This window comes from Bombina bombina, chromosome 6 (assembly GCF_027579735.1).
Source record: "Bombina bombina isolate aBomBom1 chromosome 6, aBomBom1.pri, whole genome shotgun sequence".
Lineage (NCBI taxonomy): Eukaryota > Metazoa > Chordata > Amphibia > Anura > Bombinatoridae > Bombina > Bombina bombina.
In genome coordinates this window covers 37,469,388-37,495,067 of record NC_069504.1, presented here as the reverse complement: position 1 = coordinate 37,495,067, position 25,680 = coordinate 37,469,388, and the positions used below count along the sequence as shown (strand labels likewise).

The window sequence follows — 25,680 nt, the reverse complement described above, 5'->3', positions numbered from 1 at the left end:
GCACTGATTGGGTAGAATGCAAGTTTGTCAAAAGTACTGAAATAAGGGGGCAGTCTGCAGAGGCTTAGATACAAGGTAATCACAGAGGTAAAAAGTGTATTAATATAACTGTGTATGCAAAACAAGGGAATGCGTAATAAAGGGATTATCTATCTTTTTAAACAATAACAATTCTGGTGTAGACTGTCCCTTTAACTACATGTTTAGCCCCAAGCAACAGTGCAATAATAAATAAGCATATTTGAATATAACTCTCGCTGACATTGTACATCTATTGTGTTGGAATGGCTAATAACCCACCCTCCTGGTGCTAATGCTGCAATATCCAAAAAATCCATAATCTCATCCTCTGCAGATCTAGACGAGGCAATGAAATGTGATCGCTGGGTGACATCACTGGCTGAGGCTTCTTCTCCAGGGAAATTAGCCAGACACGCTGCTCAGCCATTGGCTGCCAGATATATTGCTGCAGAGGATGTTGCGATTATCTCTGGCAGTCAATGGGTTAACAGCAGCACATTCATTTCCCAGCATGTAATATAATACAGACAGTAACAAGGGCTCAGGATATGTCAGTCACTGTGAAATACAGATTGCAAGTGCCGTACAACAGGGGAACATGCAGATGTGAACAAGGCTTCCAGGAATAAGGCTGGGGATGTTACAAACAAAATCACGGTTTAACGTCTTGTTTAACCCTTTTCCTGCCAGCAGAGAAGCTAAAATATATAGAGGGGGAAATGACAAATCAGCCACTGCACGGAAAGGTGCAATGCACTGAAAATGCCTTTGTGTTTGCCAAGAATAAAAGCAGATGAACCATATAATGAGTCTGACCTGTCCCCAGCTATATACATCTCTAGGCAAGCAATTCATGTGCAATATATTACCATTCTAAAGTATACGGCGACCTCTGCGAGAGGAACTAGCTTTCCATAGTGTCAGTTCCTGGAAAATAAAAGAGAGAGTTACACACAATACAAACAGGCCGCATGCTGTAGTGTTATGTAGGTTATAGTGTAAATACTATACACAGGTTTACATGCAGTATATATACTATACACAGGTTTATATGCAGTATATATACTATACACAGGTTTATATGCAGTATATATACTATACACAGGTTTATATGCAGTATATATACTATACACAGGTTTACATGCAGTATATATACTATACACAGGTTTATATGCAGTATATATACTATACACAGGTTTACATGCAGTATATATACTATACACAGGTTTATATGCAGTATATATACTATACACAGGTTTACATGCAGTATATATACTATACACAGGTTTATATGCAGTATATATACACAGGTTTATATGCAGTATATATACTATACACAGGTTTACATGCAGTATATATACTATACACAGGTTTATATGCAGTATATATACTATACACAGGTTTATATGCAGTATATATACTATACACAGGTTTATATGCAGTATATATACACAGGTTTATATGCAGTATATATACTATACACAGGTTTATATGCAGTATATACATCAGCACTGCTTATATGGCAGTATATACACTATACACAGGTTTATATGCAGTATATATACACTATACACAGGTTTATATGCAGTATATATACTATACACAGGTTTACATGCAGTATATATACTATACACAGGTTTATATGCAGTATATATACTATACACAGGTTTACATGCAGTATATATACTATACACAGGTTTATATGCAGTATATATACTATACACAGGTTTATATGCAGTATATATACTATACACAGGTTTATATGCAGTATATATACACAGGTTTATATGCAGTATATATACTATACACAGGTTTAAATGCAGTATATATACTATACACAGGTTTATATGCAGTATATATACTATACACAGGTTTATATGCAGTATATATACTATACACGGTTTATATGCAGTATATATACTATACACAGGTTTACATGCAGTATATATACTATACACAGGTTTACATGCAGTATATATACTATACACAGGTTTACATGCAGTATATATACTATACACAGGTTTACATGCAGTATATATATTATACACAGGTTTATATGCAGTATATATACTATACATAGGTTTATATGCAGTATATATACTATACACAGGTTTACATGCAGTATATATACTATACACAGGTTTACATGCAATATATACTATACACAGGTTTATATGCAGTATATATACTATACACAGGTTTACATGCAATATATATACTATACACAGGTTTACATGCAATATATATACTATACACAGGTTTACATGCAGTATATATACTATACACAGGTTTACATGCAATATATATACTATACACAGGTTTACATGCAATATATATACTATACACAGGTTTACATGCAGTATATATACTATACACAGGTTTATATGCAGTATATATACTATACACAGGTTTATATGCAGTATATATACACTATACACAGGTTTATATGCAGTATATATACTATACACAGGTTTATATGCAGTATATATACTATACACAGGTTTATATGCAGTATATATACTATACACAGGTTTATATGCAGTATATATACTATACACAGGTTTATATGCAGTATATATACTATACACAGGTTTATATGCAGTATATATACTATACACGGTTTATATGCAGTATATACATCAGCACTGCTTATAAGGCAGTATATATACTATACACAGGTTTACATGCAGTATATATACTATACACAGGTTTACATGCAATATATATACTATACAAAGGTTTACATGCAGTATATATACTATACACAGGTTTACATGCAATATATATACTATACACAGGTTTACATGCAATATATATACTATACACAGGTTTACATGCAATATATATACTATACACAGGTTTACATGCAATATATATACTATACACAGGTTTACATGCAGTATATATACTATACACAGGTTTATATGCAGTATATATACTATACACAGGTTTATATGCAGTATATATACTATACACAGGTTTACATGCAGTATATATACTATACACAGGTTTATATGCAGTATATATACTATACACAGGTTTACATGCAATATATATACTATACACAGGTTTACATGCAGTATATACACTATACACAGGTTTATATGCAGTATATATACTATACACAGGTTTATATGCAGTATATATACTATACACAGGTTTATATGCAGTATATATACACTATACACAGGTTTATATGCAGTATATATACTATACACAGGTTTATATGCAGTATATATACTATACACAGGTTTATATGCAGTATATATACTATACACAGGTTTATATGCAGTATATATAATATACACAGGTTTATATGCAGTATATATACTATACACAGGTTTATATGCAGTATATATACTATACACAGGTTTATATGCAGTATATATATACTATACACGGTTTATATGCAGTATATACATCAGCACTGCTTATAAGGCAGTATATATACTATACACAGGTTTACATGCAGTATATATACTATACACAGGTTTATATGCAGTATATATACTATACACAGGTTTATATGCAGTATATATACTATACACGGTTTATATGCAGTATATATATACTATACACAGGTTTATATGCAGTATATATACTATACACAGGTTTATATGCAGTATATATACTATACACAGGTTTATATGCAGTATATATACTATACACAGGTTTACATGCAGTATATATACTATACACAAGTTTATATGCAGCATATACATCAGCAGGGCTTATACGGCAGTATATATACTATACACAGGTTTATATGCAGCATATACATCAGCAGGGCTTATACGGCAGTATATATACTATACACAGGTTTATATGCAGTATATATACTATACACAGGTTTATATGCAGTATATATACGATACACAGATTTATATGCAGTATATATACTATACACGGTTTATATGCAGTATATATACTATACACAAGTTTATATGCAGTATATATACTATACACAAGTTTATATGCAGTATATATACTATACACAGGTTTATATGCAGTATATATACTATACACAGGTTTATATGCAGTATATATACACTATACACAGGTTTATATGCAGTATATATACTATACACAGGTTTATATGCAGTATATATACTATACACAGGTTTATATGCAGTATATATACTATACAAAGGTTTATATGCAGTATATATACACACTATACACAGGTTTATATGCAGTATATATACTATACACAGGTTTATATGCAGTATATGTACTATAAACAAGTTTATATGCAGCATATACATCAGCAGGTCTTATACGGCAGTATATATACTATACACAGGTTTATATGCAGTATATACATCAGCTAGGCTTATATGGCAGTATATATACTATACACAGGTTTATATGCAGTATATATACACTATACACAGGTTTATATGCAGTATATATACTATACACAGGTTTATATGCAGTATATATACTATACACAGGTTTATATGCAGTATATATACTATACACAGGTTTATATGCAGTATATATACTATACACAGGTTTACATGCAGTATATATACTATACACAAGTTTATATGCAGCATATACATCAGCAGGGCTTATACGGCAGCAGTATATATACTATACACAGGTTTATATGCAGTATATATACTATACACAGGTTTATATGCAGCATATACATCAGCTAGGCTTATATGGCAGTATATATACTATACACAGGTTTATATGCAGTATATATACTATACACAGGTTTATATGCAGTATATATACGATACACAGATTTATATGCAGTATATATACTATACACGGTTTATATGCAGTATATATACTATACACAGGTTTATATGCAGTATATATACTATACACAGGTTTATATGCAGTATATATACTATACACAGGTTTATATGCAGTATATATACTATACACAGGTTTATATGCAGTATATATACTATACACGGTTTATATGCAGTATATATACGATACACAGATTTATATGCAGTATATATACTATACACGGTTTATATGCAGTATATATACTATACACAAGTTTATATGCAGTATATATACTATACACAAGTTTATATGCAGTATATATACTATACACGGTTTATATGCAGTATATATACTATACACAAGTTTATATGCAGTATATATACTATACACAAGTTTATATGCAGTATATATACTATACACAGGTTTATATGCAGTATATATACTATACACAGGTTTATATGCAGTATATATACTATACACAGGTTTATATGCAGTATATATACACTATACACAGGTTTATATGCAGTATATATACTATACACAGGTTTATATGCAGTATATATACTATACAAAGGTTTATATGCAGTATATATACTATACACAGGTTTATATGCAGTATATATACTATACACAGGTTTATATGCAGTATATATACTATACACAGGTTTATATGGCAGTATATATACTATACACAGGTTTATATGCAGTATATATACTATACACAAGTTTATATGCAGCATATACATCAGCAGGTCTTATACGGCAGTATATATACTATACACAGGTTTATATGCAGTATATACATCAGCTAGGCTTATATGGCAGTATATATACTATACACAGGTTTATATGCAGTATATATACACTATACACAGGTTTATATGCAGTATATACACTATACACAGGTTTATATGCAGTATATATACTATACACAGGTTTATATGCAGTATATATACTATACACAGGTTTATATGCAGTATATATACTATACACAGGTTTATATGCAGTATATATACACTATACACAGGTTTATATGCAGTATATATACACTATACACAGGTTTATATGCAGTATATATACTATACACATGTTTATATGCAGTATATATACTATACACAGGTTTGTATGCAGTATATATACTATACACAGGTTTATATGCAGTATATATACTATACACAGGTTTATATGCAGTATATATACTATACACAGGTTTATATGGCAGTATATATATTATACACAGGTTTATATGCAGTATATATATACTATACACAGGTTTATATGCAGTATATATACTATACACAGGTTTATATGCAGTATATATACTATACACAGGTTTATATGCAGTATATATACTATACACAGGTTTATATGCAGTATATATACTATACACAGGTTTATATGGCAGTATATATTTTATACACAGGTTTATATGCAGTATATATATACTATACACAGGTTTATATGCAGTATATATACTATACACGGTTGATATGCAGTATATATACTATACACAGGTTTATATGCAGTATATATACTATACACAGGTTTATATGCAGTATATATACTATACACATGTTTACATGCAATATATATACTATACACAGGTTTATATGCAGTATATATACTATACACAGGTTTATATGCAGTATATATACTATACACAGGTTTACATGCAATATATATACTATACACAGGTTTACATGCAGTATATATACTATACACAGGTTTATATGCAGTATATATACTATACACAGGTTTATATGCAGTATATATACTATACACAGGTTTACATGCAGTATATATACTATACACAGGTTTACATGCAGTATATATACTATACACAGGTTTATATGCAGTATATATACTATACACAGGTTTATATGCAGTATATATACTATACACAGGTTTATATGCAGTATATATACTATACACAGGTTTATATGCAGTATATATACTATACACAGGTTTATATGCAGCATATACATCAGCAGGGCTTATACGGCAGTATATATACTATACATAGGTTTATATGCAGTATATACATCAGCTAGGCTTATATGGCAGTATATATACTATACACGGTTTATATGCAGTATATATACTATACACAAGTTTATATGCAGTATATATACTATACACAGGTTTATATGCAGTATATATACTATACACAGGTTTATATGCAGTATATATACTATACACAGGTTTATATGCAGTATATATACTATACACAGGTTTATATGCAGTATATATACACTATACACAGGTTTATATGCAGTATATATACTATACACAGGTTTATATGCAGTATATATACTATACAAAGGTTTATATGCAGTATATATACACACTATACACAGGTTTATATGCAGTATATATACTATACACAGGTTTATATGCAGTATATGTACTATACACAAGTTTATATGCAGCATATACATCAGCAGGTCTTATACGGCAGTATATATACTATACACAGGTTTATATGCAGTATATACATCAGCTAGGCTTATATGGCAGTATATATACTATACACAGTTTATATGCAGTATTATACACTATACACAGGTTTATATGCAGTATATATACTATACACAGGTTTATATGCAGTATATATACTATACACAGGTTTATATTGCAGTATATTACTATACACAGGTTTATATGCAGTATATATACTATACACAGGTTTTAATGCAGTATATATACTATACACAGTTTACATGCAGTATATATACTATACACAAGTTATATGCAGCATATACATCAGCAGGGCTTATACGGCAGTATATATACTATACACAGGTTTATATGCAGTATATATACTATACACAGGTTTATATGCAGCATATACATCAGCTAGGCTTATATGGCAGTATATATACTATACACAGGTTTATATGCAGTATATATACTATACACAGGTTTATATGCAGTATATATACGATACACAGATTTATATGCAGTATATATACTATACACGGTTTATATGCAGTATATATACTATACACAAGTTTATATGCAGTATATATACTATACACAAGTTTATATGCAGTATATATACTATACACAGGTTTATATGCAGTATATATACTATACACAGGTTTATATGCAGTATATATACTATACACAGGTTTATATGCAGTATATATACACTATACACAGGTTTATATGCAGTATATATACTATACACAGGTTTATATGCAGTATATATACTATACAAAGGTTTATATGCAGTATATATACTATACACAGGTTTATATGCAGTATATATACTATACACAGGTTTATATGCAGTATATATACTATACACAGGTTTATATGGCAGTATATATACTATACACAGGTTTACATGCAGTATATATACTATACACAGGTTTATATGCAGCATATACATCAGCAGGTCTTATACGGCAGTATATATACTATACACAGGTTTATATGCAGTATATACATCAGCTAGGCTTATATGGCAGTATATATACTATACACAGGTTTATATGCAGTATATATACACTATACACAGGTTTATATGCAGTATATATACTATACACAGGTTTATATGCAGTATATATACTATACACAGGTTTATATGCAGTATATATACTATACACAGGTTTATATGCAGTATATATACTAATACACAGGTTTATATGCAGTATATATACACTATACACAGGTTTATATGCAGTATATATACACTATACACAGGTTTATATGCAGTATATATTCTATACACAGGGTTATATGCAGTATATATACTATACACAGGTTTATATGCAGTATATATACTATACACAGGTTTATATGCAGTATATATACTATACACAGGTTTATATGCAGTATATATACTATACACAGGTTTATATGCAGTATATATACAATAAACAGGTTTATATGCAGTATATATACTATACACAGGTTTATATGCAGTATATATACTATACACAGGTTTATATGCAGTATATATACTATACACAGGTTTATATGCAGTATATATACTATACACAGGTTTATATGCAGTATATATACTATACACATGTTTATATGCAGTATATATACTATACACAGGTTTATATGCAGTATATATACTATACACAGGTTTATATGCAGTATATATACTATACACAGGTTTATATGCAGTATATATACTATACACAGGTTTATATGCAGTATATATACTATACACAGGTTTATATGGCAGTATATATATTATACACAGGTTTATATGCAGTATATATATACTATACACAGGTTTATATGCAGTATATATACTATACACAGGTTTATATGCAGTATATATACTATACACAGGTTTATATGCAGTATATATACTATACACAGGTTTATATGCAGTATATATACTATACACAGGTTTATATGGCAGTATATATTTTATACACAGGTTTATATGCAGTATATATATACTATACACAGGTTTATATGCAGTATAATACTATACACGGTTTATATGCAGTATATATACTATACACAGGTTTATATGCAGTATATATACTATACACAGGTTTATATGCAGTATATATACTATACACATGTTTACATGCAATATATATACTATACACAGGTTTACATGCAATATATATACTATACACAGGTTTACATGCAGTATATATACTATACACAGGTTTATATGCAGTATATATACTATACACAGGTTTAACATGCAGTATATATACTATACACAGGTTTATATGCAGTATATATACTATACACAGGTTTATATGCAGTATATATACTATACACGGTTTATATGCAGTATATATACTATACACAGGTTTATATGCAGTATATATACTATACACAGGTTTATATGCAGTATATATACTATACACAGGTTTATATGCAGTATATATACTATACACAGGTTTACATGCAGTATATATACTATACACAAGTTTATATGCAGCATATACATCAGCAGGGCTTATACGGCAGTATATATACTATACACAGGTTTATATGCAGTATATATACTATACACAGGTTTATATGCAGCATATACATCAGCAGGGCTTATACGGAAGTATATATACTATACACAGGTTTATATGCAGTATATATACTATACACAGGTTTATATGCAGTATATATACGATACACAGATTTATATGCAGTATATATACTATACACGGTTTATATGCAGTATATATACTATACACAAGTTTATATGCAGTATATATACTATACACAAGTTTATATGCAGTATATATACTATACACAGGTTTATATGCAGTATATATACTATACACAGGTTTATATGCAGTATATATACTATACACAGGTTTATATGCAGTATATATACACTATACACAGGTTTATATGCAGTATATATACTATACACAGGTTTATATGCAGTATATATACTATACACAGGTTTATATGCAGTATATATACTATACAAAGGTTTATATGCAGTATATATACTATACACAGGTTTATATGCAGTATATGTACTATACACAAGTTTATATGCAGCATATACATCAGCAGGTCTTATACGGCAGTATATATACTATACACAGGTTTATATGCAGTATATACATCAGCTAGGCTTATATGGCAGTATATATACTATACACAGGTTTATATGCAGTATATATACACTATACACAGGTTTATATGCAGTAATATATACTATACACAGGTTTATATGCAGTATATTTACTATACACAGGTTTATATGCAGTATATATACTATACACAGGTTTATATGCAGTATATATACTATACACAGGTTTACATGCAGTATATATACTATACACAAGTTTATATGCAGCATATACATCAGCAGGGCTTATACGGCAGTATATATACTATACACAGGTTTATATGCAGTATATATACTATACACAGGTTTATATGCAGCATATACATCAGCTAGGCTTATATGGCAGTATATATACTATACACAGGTTTATATGCAGTATATATACTATACACAGGTTTATATGCAGTATATATACACTATACACAGGTTTATATGCAGTATATATACTATACACAGGTTTATATGCAGTATATATACTATACACGGTTTATATGCAGTATATATACGATACACAGATTTATATGCAGTATATATACTATACACGGTTTATATGCAGTATATATACTATACACAAGTTTATATGCAGTATATATACTATACACAAGTTTATATGCAGTATATATACTATACACAGGTTTATATGCAGTATATATACTATACACAGGTTTATATGCAGTATATATACTATACACAGGTTTATATGCAGTATATATACATACACAGGTTTATATGCAGTATATATACTATACACAGGTTTATATGCAGTATATATACTATACACAGGTTTATATGCAGTATATATACTATACACAGGTTTATATGCAGTATATATACTATACACAGGTTTATATGCAGTATATATACTATACAAAGGTTTATATGCAGTATATATACACACTATACACAGGTTTATATGCAGTATATATACTATACACAGGTTTATATGCAGTATATATACTATACACAAGTTTATATGCAGCATATACATCAGCAGGTCTTATACGGCAGTATATATACTATACACAGGTTTATATGCAGTATATACATCAGCTAGGCTTATATGGCAGTATATATACTATACACAGGTTTATATGCAGTATATATACACTATACACAGGTTTATATGCAGTATATATACTATACACAGGTTTATATGCAGTATATATACTATACACAGGTTTATATGCAGTATATATACTATACACAGGTTTATATGCAGTATATATACTATACACAGGTTTATATGCAGTATATATACTATACACAGGTTTATATGCAGTATATATACACTATACACAGGTTTATATGCAGTATATATACAATATACACAGGTTTATATGCAGTATATATTCTATACACAGGGTTATATGCAGTATATATACTATACACAGGTTTATATGCAGTATATATACTATACACAGGTTTATATGCAGTATATATACTATACACAGGTTTATATGCAGTATATATACTATACACAGGTTTATATGCAGTATATATACTATACACAGGTTTATATGCAGTATATATACTATACACAGGTTTATATGCAGTATATATACTATACACAGGTTTATATGCAGTATATATACTATACACAGGTTTATATGGCAGTATATATATTATACACAGGTTTATATGCAGTATATATATACTATACACAGGTTTATATGCAGTATATATACACTATACACAGGTTTATATGCAGTATATATACTATACACAGGTTTATATGCAGTATATATACTATACACAGGTTTATATGCAGTATATATACTATACACAGGTTTATATGGCAGTATATATTTTATACACAGGTTTATATGCAGTATATATATACTATACACAGGTTTATATGCAGTATATATACTATACACGGTTTATATGCAGTATATATACTATACACAGGTTTATATGCAGTATATATACTATACACAGGTTTATATGCAGTATATATACTATACACATGTTTACATGCAATATATATACTATACACAGGTTTACATGCAATATATATACTATACACAGGTTTACATGCAGTATATATACTATACACAGGTTTACATGCAGTATATATACTATACACAGGTTTACATGCAGTATATATACTATACACAGGTTTATATGCAGTATATATACTATACACAGGTTTATATGCAGTATATATACTATACACGGTTTATATGCAGTATATATACTATACACAGGTTTATATGCAGTATATATACTATACACAGGTTTATATGCAGTATATATACTATACACAAGTTTATATGCAGCATATACATCAGCAGGGCTTATACGGCAGTATATATACTATACACAGGTTTATATGCAGTATATATACTATACACAGGTTTATATGCAGCATATACATCAGCAGGGCTTATACGGCAGTATATATACTATACATAGGTTTATATGCAGTATATATATCAGCTAGGCTTATATGGCAGTATATATACTATACACAGGTTTATATGCAGTATATATACTATACACAGGTTTATATGCAGCATATACATCAGCTAGGCTTATATGGCAGTATATATACTATACACAGGTTTATATGCAGTATATATACTATACACAGGTTTATATGCAGTATATATACGATACACAGATTTATATGCAGTATATATACTATACACGGTTTATATGCAGTATATATACTATACACAAGTTTATATGCAGTATATATACTATACACAAGTTTATATGCAGTATATATACTATACACAGGTTTATATGCAGTATATATACTATACACAGGTTTATATGCAGTATATATACTATACACAGGTTTATATGCAGTATATATACACTATACACAGGTTTATATGCAGTATATATACTATACACAGGTTTATATGCAGTATATATACTATACAAAGGTTTATATGCAGTATATATACACACTATACACAGGTTTATATGCAGTATATATACTATACACAGGTTTATATGCAGTATATATACTATACACAAGTTTATATGCAGCATATACATCAGCAGGTCTTATACGGCAGTATATATACTATACACAGGTTTATATGCAGTATATACATCAGCTAGGCTTATATGGCAGTATATATACTATAATCAATCAATCCAACAAGTCCAGCTCACACTGTTATAAGATGGGTGCACGCTATCGCTGGGCACTGCACGACCCAGAATTCAAATTCCAGAACTCAAAAAAGTGAATAGCAGCACTCCAATAAACTTTTCAATTCTTTATTGCATATCCAGGAGTACAAACAGATAGCAACGTTTCGGACTACATGTCCTTCATCATGCCATACTAACATCACTTCCTCTCCCTCCTTATATACTCCTAAGGACACACCCACATTCTAGTTAACTCTTTACCAACTACAAATACTACTTAATTACTTCTGCATACGTGGGTATCCTATATTAATAATTACTAAACTAATTCACAATCTACCTATATTTAATAGGAAGGTGAAAAATACACAGATTTTTATGAAGGCATCAATACTAATTACACAGTATTTCATTTAAAGAAAGAATATATTACAATTTCCAGTTTCCCATAACATTACTATTTTTCTTTTGTCTTAATTCTTTTTTTCTTTCTTTATTTCTTTTTTTCATATATATCACCACACATTCTCAGATTCTGGGTGCCATCAAACTTCGTACACAATACTGATTATCCAAAAAAGAGAAAAAGAGAGACAAACATAAGCATTGGCCATCATATATAATTTTTCTAAAAAAATATACCTAAAGAAAAACAGACAGATCATAATCCTTATTCATACCACATGGAACTAAAGAGTTCAAAGTAAAGATCCAAAATGCCTCTCTTTGTTTCAAATGTTGTTCCCTATCCCCCCCTCTTCTACCAGGGGGGATGTGTTCCAAGATTTGGAATCTAAGTTGGCTCACCCCATGTTGTGCTTCTAGGAAATGAGTCGCTACTGGGGATTTTAGATTTTTTCTCCTAATATTTGATTTATGCTCTGTAATTCTATCACGTACCCTACGGGTCGTCTCCCCTACATAAATCAAACCACATGGGCATTTAAGGAGGTAGATGGCATACTCTGTGTTACAAGTTAAAAAATCTTTAATCCAAAACTTTTTCCCTGACTGTGGATGTACAAATGTAGATCCCTTGATCATACTATTACAGTGGGTGCACCCCAGACAAGGGTAACAACCTAGATTTTTGCTTGTAATATATTTCTGTTTATCACTCTTGGTACTCCCAATGTCTGCCTTTACCAAAGAATCTCTAAGGTTCCTACTTCTTCTATACGCAGGCATAGGTGTCTGCTGAAATTCTGGTATGTCTGAATTACAATTCGATAAGATGTACCAATGTTTGCAAATGATCTTATGAATTTGTGTACTTAATTCATTATATCTGGAGACAAACACCAATTTTTCCCCATCTTTCTTTTTAACTTTTTCTCCAGGTTTCAAAAGACTCTCTCTTGTCATCCCTAATATCTTTTCAATTTCTTTGTGGATCAAATTCTCATCATATCCTCGATCCAAAAAGAGATCTCCCATCTCCCTCAGCCTTTTTTCACTTAAGTTGTCTTCTGACACGATGCGGCGTACCCGCATCAACTGGCTTTTTGGTAGGGAGTTTTTTAAGGATTGAGGATGAGCACTGCTTGCTAATAAAAGATCATTCCTATCCGTCTCTTTCTTATACAAATCTATCCTGATTCTATCCTTATCTTTAAACACCAAAGTGTCTAAAAAGGCAACACTTTCCTCACTGTGGACCAGGGTAAACTTGATATTCCTTGTAGAGAAATTTAGTGTGTCCACAAACTGCAATAGGCTACCAATGTCGCCCAGCCATATGCCAAAAACATCATCAATATAGCGCCACCATGTGGCGCCATATTGTTTAAAAAGTTTATTATTATAAACCAGTTTCTCTTCATATATACTCATATAGATGTTGGCATATGTAGGGGCGACATTGGAGCCCATTGCTGTACCTTGCTTTTGAATATAAAATTGATCTTGGAATAAAAAGTAATTGTAACGAAGTATGATGTCCAATAATTCCAATATAAAATGTTTCTCTTCCCCATTAAACAGATTTGAGTCTGTCATCATTTTGTCCACTGCCCCCACACCCCCATCATGACTGATGGAGGTGTAAAGGCTGGACACATCCATACTATAGAGGATACATTTATCCAGAGAAACAGAGATATCCTCCAATTTGTTTAGGAAATCCCCAGTGTCTCTGATGAATGATTGAGACTCCACTACAAACCTCCTAAGGATACGGTCTAGATAAACAGAAACACCCGAGAACACACTGTCCACCCCAGCCACAATCGGACGGCCTGGTGGTTTCATCAAATTTTTATGGATTTTTGGAAGTGTGTATAGGACAGGTGTTCTCGGGTGTTTGTTAATCAAAAACTCTTTTTCCTCCTGTCCAATAATGCCCTTTTGAATAGCAATATCAATACACCTGTTTAGTTCCTTCTGAATGATAAAAACAGGATTATATGTGATCGGCAAATAAATATCTTTATCAGACAACTGGTGTAATATTTCTGATACATAATCCCCTTTATTCTGTAACACAGTGGCTCCGCCCTTATCAGCAGATTTAATTATTAATAGTTTGTTATTCTTAATATTCAACAAACTATCTCTCTCCTTTCTAGAGAAATTGGATACCCTGTGTTTAAACTTAAATCCCCTGGTGCTGTGCTTCTTTTTCAATTTATTGATATCACAATACACTTGGGAAATAAACGTATCTATGCTCTTGTGATAATATTGAGGATTAAATCTTTTTTTGTTTTTAAGTTGTAATCTCTTTAAACTCAATTGGTCCCTTGTACTTGACTTATATATATTCACATTCTCAGATGTTATTACATTCCCCTCAGTACTCTTTAAAGCAAAGAACGATTTCAATTTGATCTTTCTAAACAATTTATATAAGTCCTGATCAAGTTCAAAAAAGTCACATTTATTTTGTGGGCAGAATGACAACCCCTTATCCAGGACACACAGTTCCTCATTTTTTATGATTTGATCCGAAATATTAATTACCAGTCTGTCCTTTTGCTCTTTCCTAGGTCGTTCTATCAATACCTCACCGACATTACCTATTTCTTGCGCCGTGTTCGACTGTTGCCTTGACGGGTACTGCGTGTCTGTTTCCCCGTTCCTGTGGCGGTGCTTTTTCCCTCCGCGGCGGAATCGTTTGCCGCTGTTTCGTCTGAGTCCCCCGTCGATTCACTCGACGTGTTCTGCGACATCCCTTCTCCTCTCGGTCTCCGCTGCCGCCGCCATCTTGGACCGGAAGTCCCACCTCCTGACCTGTTCTGCGGGTCATACTTCCAGCGGTAGACTCGATCTGTCGAGTAATCTTCCTCATCACGGAGGAATTTCGATCTTTTCCTTTCTTCCAGCGTTTTCCGTAACTCCGCTATCTGGGAATTCACCCCTGCAAGAAATTTGTCCATCTCATCGATGGTAAGTGCTGCCTTTAACTCAGCTTCTAAGCGGCCAATATCTGTTTGTTGTATTTCCAGCTCTTTTTGTAAACACTCCACTGTAAGCACCATAAGATCAAACGAGCATTTATTTAGAATAAGCTCAAACTTCTTGCAGTATTCCATGTTATCCACCATCAGAGTAGGTCTGGCACTCATTCGAAGGCCCCGGGGAATTCTTCTCACCCGGTAATATTCAGCTAATGTGGTTGAGTGCAATTCAAAGGCCACATGTTTTTTAACAGCTCTTTCATAGTTATTACCAGCTTTATCCACTGGCAGTACCTTTAGGAAGTCTCTGGATCCCAATGCCAAAGTAGTGATTCTGGATGCCTCCAAATCTGTGTAAGCAAATGTTGTTGTACTCAAGTCTGCATTATTTCCAGTCTCCATTGGAACAGCGGTGCAAGTGACTAGTGCAGTAACAAATATAATCAATCAATCCAACAAGTCCAGCTCACACTGTTATAAGATGGGTGCACGCTATCGCTGGGCACTGCACGACCCAGAATTCAAATTCCAGAACTCAAAAAAGTGAATAGCAGCACTCCAATAAACTTTTCAATTCTTTATTGCATATCCAGGAGTACAAACAGATAGCAACGTTTCGGACTACATGTCCTTCATCATGCCATACTAACATCACTTCCTCTCCCTCCTTATATACTCCTAAGGACACACCCACATTCTAGTTAACTCTTTACCAACTCTTTACCAACTACAAATACTGTAGATGTTAGTATGGCATGATGAAGGACATGTAGTCCGAAACGTTGCTATCTGTTTGTACTCCTGGATATGCAATAAAGAATTGAAAAGTTTATTGGAGTGCTGCTATTCACTTTTTTGAGTTCCAGTATATATACTATACACAGGTTTATATGCAGTATATATACACTATACACAGGTTTATATGCAGTATATATACTATACACAGGTTTATATGCAGTATATATACTATACACAGGTTTATATGCAGTATATATACTATACACAGGTTTATATGCAGTATATATACTATACACAGGTTTATATGCAGTATATATACTATACACAGGTTTATATGCAGTATATATACACTATACACAGGTTTATATGCAGTATATATACACTATACACAGGTTTATATGCAGTATATATTCTATACACAGGGTTATATGCAGTATATATACTATACACAGGTTTATATGCAGTATATATACTATACACAGGTTTATATGCAGTATATATACTATACACAGGTTTATATGCAGTATATATACTATACACAGGTTTATATGCAGTATATATACTATACACATGTTTATATGCAGTATATATACTATACACAGGTTTATATGCAGTATATATACTATACACAGGTTTATATGCAGTATATATACTATACACAGGTTTATATGCAGTATATATACTATACACAGGTTTATATGGCAGTATATATATTATACACAGGTTTATATGCAGTATATATACTATACACAGGTTTATATGCAGTATATATACACTATACACAGGTTTATATGCAGTATATATACTATACACAGGTTTATATGCAGTATATATACACTATACACAGGTTGATATGCAGTATATATTCTATACACAGGGTTATATGCAGTATATATACTATACACAGGTTTATATGCAGTATATATACTATACACAGGTTTATATGCAGTATATATACTATACACAGGTTTATATGCAGTATATATACACTATACACAGGTTTATATGCAGTATATATACTATACACAGGTTTATATGGCAGTATATATTTTATACACAGGTTTATATGCAGTATATATATACTATACACAGGTTTATATGCAGTATATATACTATACACGGTTTATATGCAGTATATATACTATACACAGGTTTATATGCAGTATATATACTATACACAGGTTTATATGCAGTATATATACTATACACATGTTTACATGCAATATATATACTATACACAGGTTTACATGCAATATATATACTATACACAGGTTTACATGCAGTATATATACTATACACAGGTTTACATGCAGTATATATACTATACACAGGTTTATATGCAGTATATATACTATACACAGGTTTATATGCAGTATATATACTATACACAGGTTTACATGCAGTATATATACTATACACAGGTTTATATGCAGTATATATACTATACACAGGTTTATATGCAGTATATATACTATACACAGGTTTATATGCAGTATATATACTATACACAGGTTTATATGCAGTATATATACTATACACAGGTTTATATGCAGTATATATACACAGGTTTATATGCAGTATATATACTATACACAGGTTTATATGCAGTATATACATCAGCACTGCTTATATGCAGTATATATACTATACACAGGTTTATATGCAGTATATATACACTATACACAGGTTTATATGCAGTATATATACTATACACAGGTTTATATGCAGTATATATACTATACACAAGTTTATATGCAGTATATATACTATACACAGGTTTATATGCAGTATATATACTATACACAGGTTTATATGCAGTATATATATTATACACAGGTTGATATGCAGTACTGTATATATACTATACACAGGTTTATATGGCAGTATATATACTATACACAGGTTTATATGCAGTATATATACATTATACACAGGTTTATATGCAGTATATATACTATACACAGGTTTATATGCAGTATATATATTATACACAGGTTGATATGCAGTACTGTATATATACTATACACAGGTTTATATGCAGTATATATACTATACAAAGGTTTATATGCAGTATATATACTCTATACACAGGTTTATATGCAGTATATATACTATACACAGGTTTATATGCAGTATATACATCAGCACTGCTTATATGGCAGTATATACACTATACACAGGTTTATATGCAGTATATATATACTATACACAGGTTTATATGCAGTATATATACTATACACAGGTTTACTTGCAGTATATATACTATACACAGGTTTACATGCAGTATATATACTATACACAGGTTTACATGCAGTATATATACTATACACAGGTTTATATGCAGTATATATACTATACACAGGTTTATATGCAGTATATATACTATACACAAGTTTATATGCAGTATATATACACTATACACAGGTTTATATGCAGTATATATACTATACACAGGTTTATATGCAGTATATACATCAGCACTGCTTATATGGCAGTATATACACTATACACAGGTTTATATGCAGTATATATACTATACACAGGTTTATATGCAGTATATATACTATACACAGGTTTACATGCAGTATATATACTATACACAGGTTTACATGCAGTATATATACTATACACAGGTTTATATGCAGTATATACACTATACACAGGTTTATATGCAGTATATATACACTATACACAGGTTTATATGCAGTATATATACTATACACAGGTTTATATGCAGTATATATACACTATACACAGGTTTATATGCAGTATATATACTATACACAGGTTTATATGCAGTATATATACTATACACAGGTTTACATGCAGTATATATACTATACACAGGTTTATATGCAGTATATACACTATACACAGGTTTATATGCAGTATATATACACACTATACACAGGTTTATATGCAGTATATATACTATACACAGGTTGATATGCAGTATATATACTATACACAGGTTGATATGCAGTATATATACTATACACAGGTTTATATGCAGTATATATACTATACACAGGTTTATATGCAGTATATATACTATACACAGGTTTATATGCAGTATATATACTATACACAGGTTTATATGCAGTATATATACTATACACAGGTTTACATGCAGTATATATACACTATACACAGGTTTACATGCAGTATATATACTATACACAGGTTTACATGCAGTATATATACTATACACAGGTTTACATGCAGTATATATACTATACACAGGTTTATATGCAGTATATATACTATACACAGGTTTATATGCAGTATATATACTATACACAGGTTTATATGCAGTATATATACTATACACAGGTTTATATGCAGTATATATACTATACACAGGTTTACATGCAGTATATATACTATACACAGGTTTACATGCAGTATATATACTATACACAGGTTTATATGCAGTATATATACTATACACAGGTTTATATGCAGTATATATACTATACACAGGTTTATATGCAGTATATATACTATACACAGGTTTATATGCAGTATATACATCAGCACTGCTTATATGGCAGTATATATACTATACACAGGTTTATATGCAGAATATATACTATACACAGGTTTATATGCAGCATATACATCAGCTGGGCTTATATGGCAGTATATATACTATACACAGGTTTATATGCAGTATATATACACTATACACAGGTTTATATGCAGTATATATACACTATACACAGGTTTATATGCAGTCTATATACTATACACAGGTTTATATGCAGTATATACATCAGCACTGCTTATATGCAGTATATATACTATACACAGGTTTATATGCAGTATATATACACAGGTTTATATGCAGTATATATACTATACACAGGTTTATATGCAGTATATACATCATCACTGCTTATATGCAGTATATATACTATACACAGGTTTATATGCAGTATATATACTATACACAGGCTTATATGGCAGTATATATACTATACACAGGTTTATATGCAGTATATACATCAGCAGGGTTTATATGGCAGTAATGTATATATACTATACACTGGTCATATAGAGGTAGTTACACTATACTCATATACAGTACATGGGGATATATGTAGAACTGACAATATACATAATAGGCTACATCATAAGGATACATGCAGAATATACAAAACCACAATTATATAACGGTATGCGTGCTATACACAGGGAAACACATATATTTAACAAGGGGTTATATACAGGTATGAGCACTATATACAAGCTATATGGAGTGTTATACACAGAATAACATACAGAATATACAAGGAAGGGAATATGGTGGCATAAACAATAGAGGTACTAGTGCTATACAAGTGATTATAGAGGAGCAGAAGTGCTATACAAGTGATTATAGAGGAGCAGTAGTGCTATACAAGTGATTATAGAGGAGCAGTAGTGCTATACAAGTGATTATAGAGGAGCAGTAGTGCTATACAAGTGATTATAGAGGAGCAGTAGTGCTATACAAGTGAATATAGAGGAGCAGTAGTGCTATACAAGTGATTATAGAGGAGCAGAAGTGCTATACAATGATTATAGAGGAGCAGAAGTGCTATACAATGATTATAGAGGAGCAGTAGTGCTATACAATGATTATAGAGGAGCAGTAGTGCTATACAAGTGAATATAGAGGAGCAGTAGTGCTATACAAGTGATTATAGAGGAGCAGAAGTGGTATACAATGATTATAGAGGAGCAGTAGTGCTACACAAGTGATTATAGAGGAGCAGTAGTGCTATACAAGTGATTATAGAGGAGCAGTAGTGCTATACAAGTGATTATAGAGGAGCAGAAGTGCAATACAAGTGACTATAGAGGAGCAGAAGTGCTATACAAGTGATTATAGAGGAAATGCTATACAAGTGATTATAAAGGAGCAGAAGTGCTATACAAGTGATTATAGAGGAGCAGAAGTGCTATACAAGTGATTATAGAGGAGCAGTAGTGCTATACAAGTTATTATAGAGGAGAAGAAGTGCTATACAAGTGATTATAGAGGAGCAGAAGTGCTATACAATTTATTATAGTGGAACAGTAGTGCTATACAAGTGATTATAGAGGAGCAGTAGTGCTATACAAGTGATTATAGAGGAAATGCTATACAAGTGATTATAGAGGAGCAGTAGTGCTATACAAGTGATTATAGAGGAAATGCTATACAAGTGACTATAGAGGAGCAGAAGTGCTATACAAGTGATTATAGAGGAGCAGTAGTGCTATAAAAGTGATTATAGAGGAAATGCTATACAAGTGACTATAGAGGAGCAGAAGTGCTATACAAGTGACTATAGAGGAGCAGAAGTGCTATACAAGTGATTATAGAGGAGCAGTAGTGCTATACAAGTGATTATAGAGGAGCAGACGTGATATACAAGTGATTATAGAGGAGCAGTAGTGCTATACAAGTGATTATAGAGGAAATGCTATACAAGTGATTATAGAGGAGCAGTAGTGCTATACAAGTGATTATAGATGAAATGCTATACAAGTGATTATAGAGGAGCAGTAGTGCTATACAAGTGATTATAGAGGAAATGCTATACAAGTGATTAAAGAGGAGCAGAAGTGCTATACAATTGATTATAGAGGAGCAGTAGAGCTATACAAGTGATTATAGAGGAAATGCTATACAAGTGATTATAGAGGAGCAGTTGTGCTATACAAGTGATTATAGAGGAGCAGTAGTGCTATACAAGTGATTATAGAGGAGCAGAAGTGCTATACAAGTGATTATAGAGGAGCATTAGTGCTATACAAGTGATTATAGAGGAAATGCTATACAAGTGACTATAGAGGAGCAGAAGTGCTATACAAGTGATTATAGAGGAGCAGTAGTGCTATAAAAGTGATTATAGAGGAAATGCTATACAAGTGACTATAGAGGAGCAGAAGTGCTATACAAGTGACTATAGAGGAGCAGAAGTGCTATACAAGTGATTATAGAGGAGCAGTAGTGCTATACAAGTGATTATAGAGGAGCAGACGTGATATACAAGTGATTATAGAGGAGCAGTAGTGCTATACAAGTGATTATAGAGGAAATGCTATACAAGTGATTATAGAGGAGCAGTAGTGCTATACAAGTGATTATAGAGGAAATGCTATACAAGTGACTATAGAGGAGCAGAAGTGCTATACAAGTGATTATAGAGGAGCAGTAGTGCTATAAAAGTGATTATAGAGGAAATGCTATACAAGTGACTATAGAGGAGCAGAAGTGCTATACAAGTGACTATAGAGGAGCAGAAGTGCTATACAAGTGACTATAGAGGAGCAGAAGTGCTATACAAGTGATTATAGAGGAGCAGTAGTGCTATACAAGTGATTATAGAGGAGCAGACGTGATATACAAGTGATTATAGAGGAGCAGTAGTGCTATACAAGTGATTATAGAGGAAATGCTATACAAGTGATTATAGAGGAGCAGTAGTGCTATACAAGTGATTATAGATGAAATGCTATACAAGTGATTATAGAGGAGCAGTAGTGCTATACAAGTGATTATAGAGGAAATGCTATACAAGTGATTAAAGAGGAGCAGAAGTGCTATACAATTGATTATAGAGGAGCAGTAGAGCTATACAAGTGATTATAGAGGAAATGCTATACAAGTGATTATAGAGGAGCAGTTGTGCTATACAAGTGATTATAGAGGAGCAGTAGTGCTATACAAGTGATTATAGAGGAGCAGAAGTGCTATACAAGTGATTATAGAGGAGCATTAGTGCTATACAAGTGATTATAGAGGAGCAGAAGTGCTATACAAGTGATTATAGAGGAGCAGAAGTGCTATGCAAGTGATTATAGAGGAACAGTAGTGCTATACAAGTGATTATAGAGGAGCAGAAGTGCTATACAAGTGATTATAGAGGAGCAGTTGTGCTATACAAGTGATTATAGAGGAGCAGTAGTGCTATACAAGTGATTATAGAGAAGCAGTAGTGCTATACAAGTGACTATAGAGGAGCAGAAGTGCTATACATGTGATTATAGAGAAGCAGTTGTGCTATACAAGTGATTATAGAGGAGCAGAAGTGCTATACAAGTGATTATAGAGAAGCAGTAGTGCTATACAAGTGATTATAGAGGACCAGTAGTGCTATACAAGTGACTATAGAGGAGCAGAAGTGCTATACAAGTGATTATAGAGGAGCAGAAGTGCTATACAAGTGATTATAGAGGAGCAGAAGTGCTATACAAGTGATTATAGAGGAGCAGTAGTGCTATACAAGTGATTATAGAGGAAATAATATACAAGTGATTATAGAGGAGCCGTAGTGCTATACAAGTGATTATAGAGGAAATGCTATACAAGTGAATATAGAGGAGCAGAAGTGCAATACAAGTGACTATAGAGGAGCAGTAGTTCTATACAAGTGATTATAGAGGAGCAGAAGTGCTATACAAGTGACTATAGAGGAGCAGAAGTGCTATACAAGTGATTATAGAGGAGCAGTTGTGCTATACAAGTGATTATAGAGGAGCAGTTGTGCTATACAAGTGATTATAGAGGAGCAGTAGTGCTATAGAAGTGATTATAGAGGAGCAGTAGTGTTATACAAGTTATTATAGAGGAGCAGTAGTGCTATACAAGTGACTATAGAGGAGCAGTAGTGCTATACAAGTGACTATAGAGGAGCAGTAGTGCTATACAAGTGATTATAGAGGAGCAGAAGTGCTATACAAGTGATTATAGAGGAACAGTAGTGCCATACATGTGATGATAGAGGAGCAGAAGTGCTATACAAGTGATTATAGAGGAGCAGAACTGCTATACAATTGATTATAGAGGAGCAGAAGTGCTATACAAGTGATTATAGAGAAGCAGTAGTGCTATACAAGTGATTATAGAGGAAATGCTATACAAGTGACTATAGAGGAGCAGAAGTGCTATACAAGTGATTATAGAGGAGCAGTTGTTCTATACAAGTGATTAGAGGAGCAGAAGTGCTATACAAGTGATAATAGAGGAGCAGTAGTGCTATACAAGTGATTATAGAGGAGGAGGAGGAGTGCTATACAAGTGACTATAGAGGAGCAGTAGTGCTATAAAAGTGATTATAGAGG

The 25,680-nt window shown here is 31.8% G+C and overlaps 1 protein-coding gene across 2 annotated transcripts in view; it reads right to left on the bottom strand.

Moving 5' to 3' along the window:
* SMKR1 (small lysine rich protein 1) overlaps positions 1-25,680 on the bottom strand; it is a 92,475-nt gene that overhangs the window by 49,586 nt on the left and 17,209 nt on the right. For both annotated transcript variants that reach the window (XM_053719742.1, XM_053719743.1), the window contains exon 2: positions 891-948. In XM_053719742.1, the coding sequence (XP_053575717.1) occupies positions 891-893 (3 nt within the window). In that variant the 5' untranslated portion in view covers positions 894-948. The remainder of the gene's footprint in view (positions 1-890; positions 949-25,680) is intronic.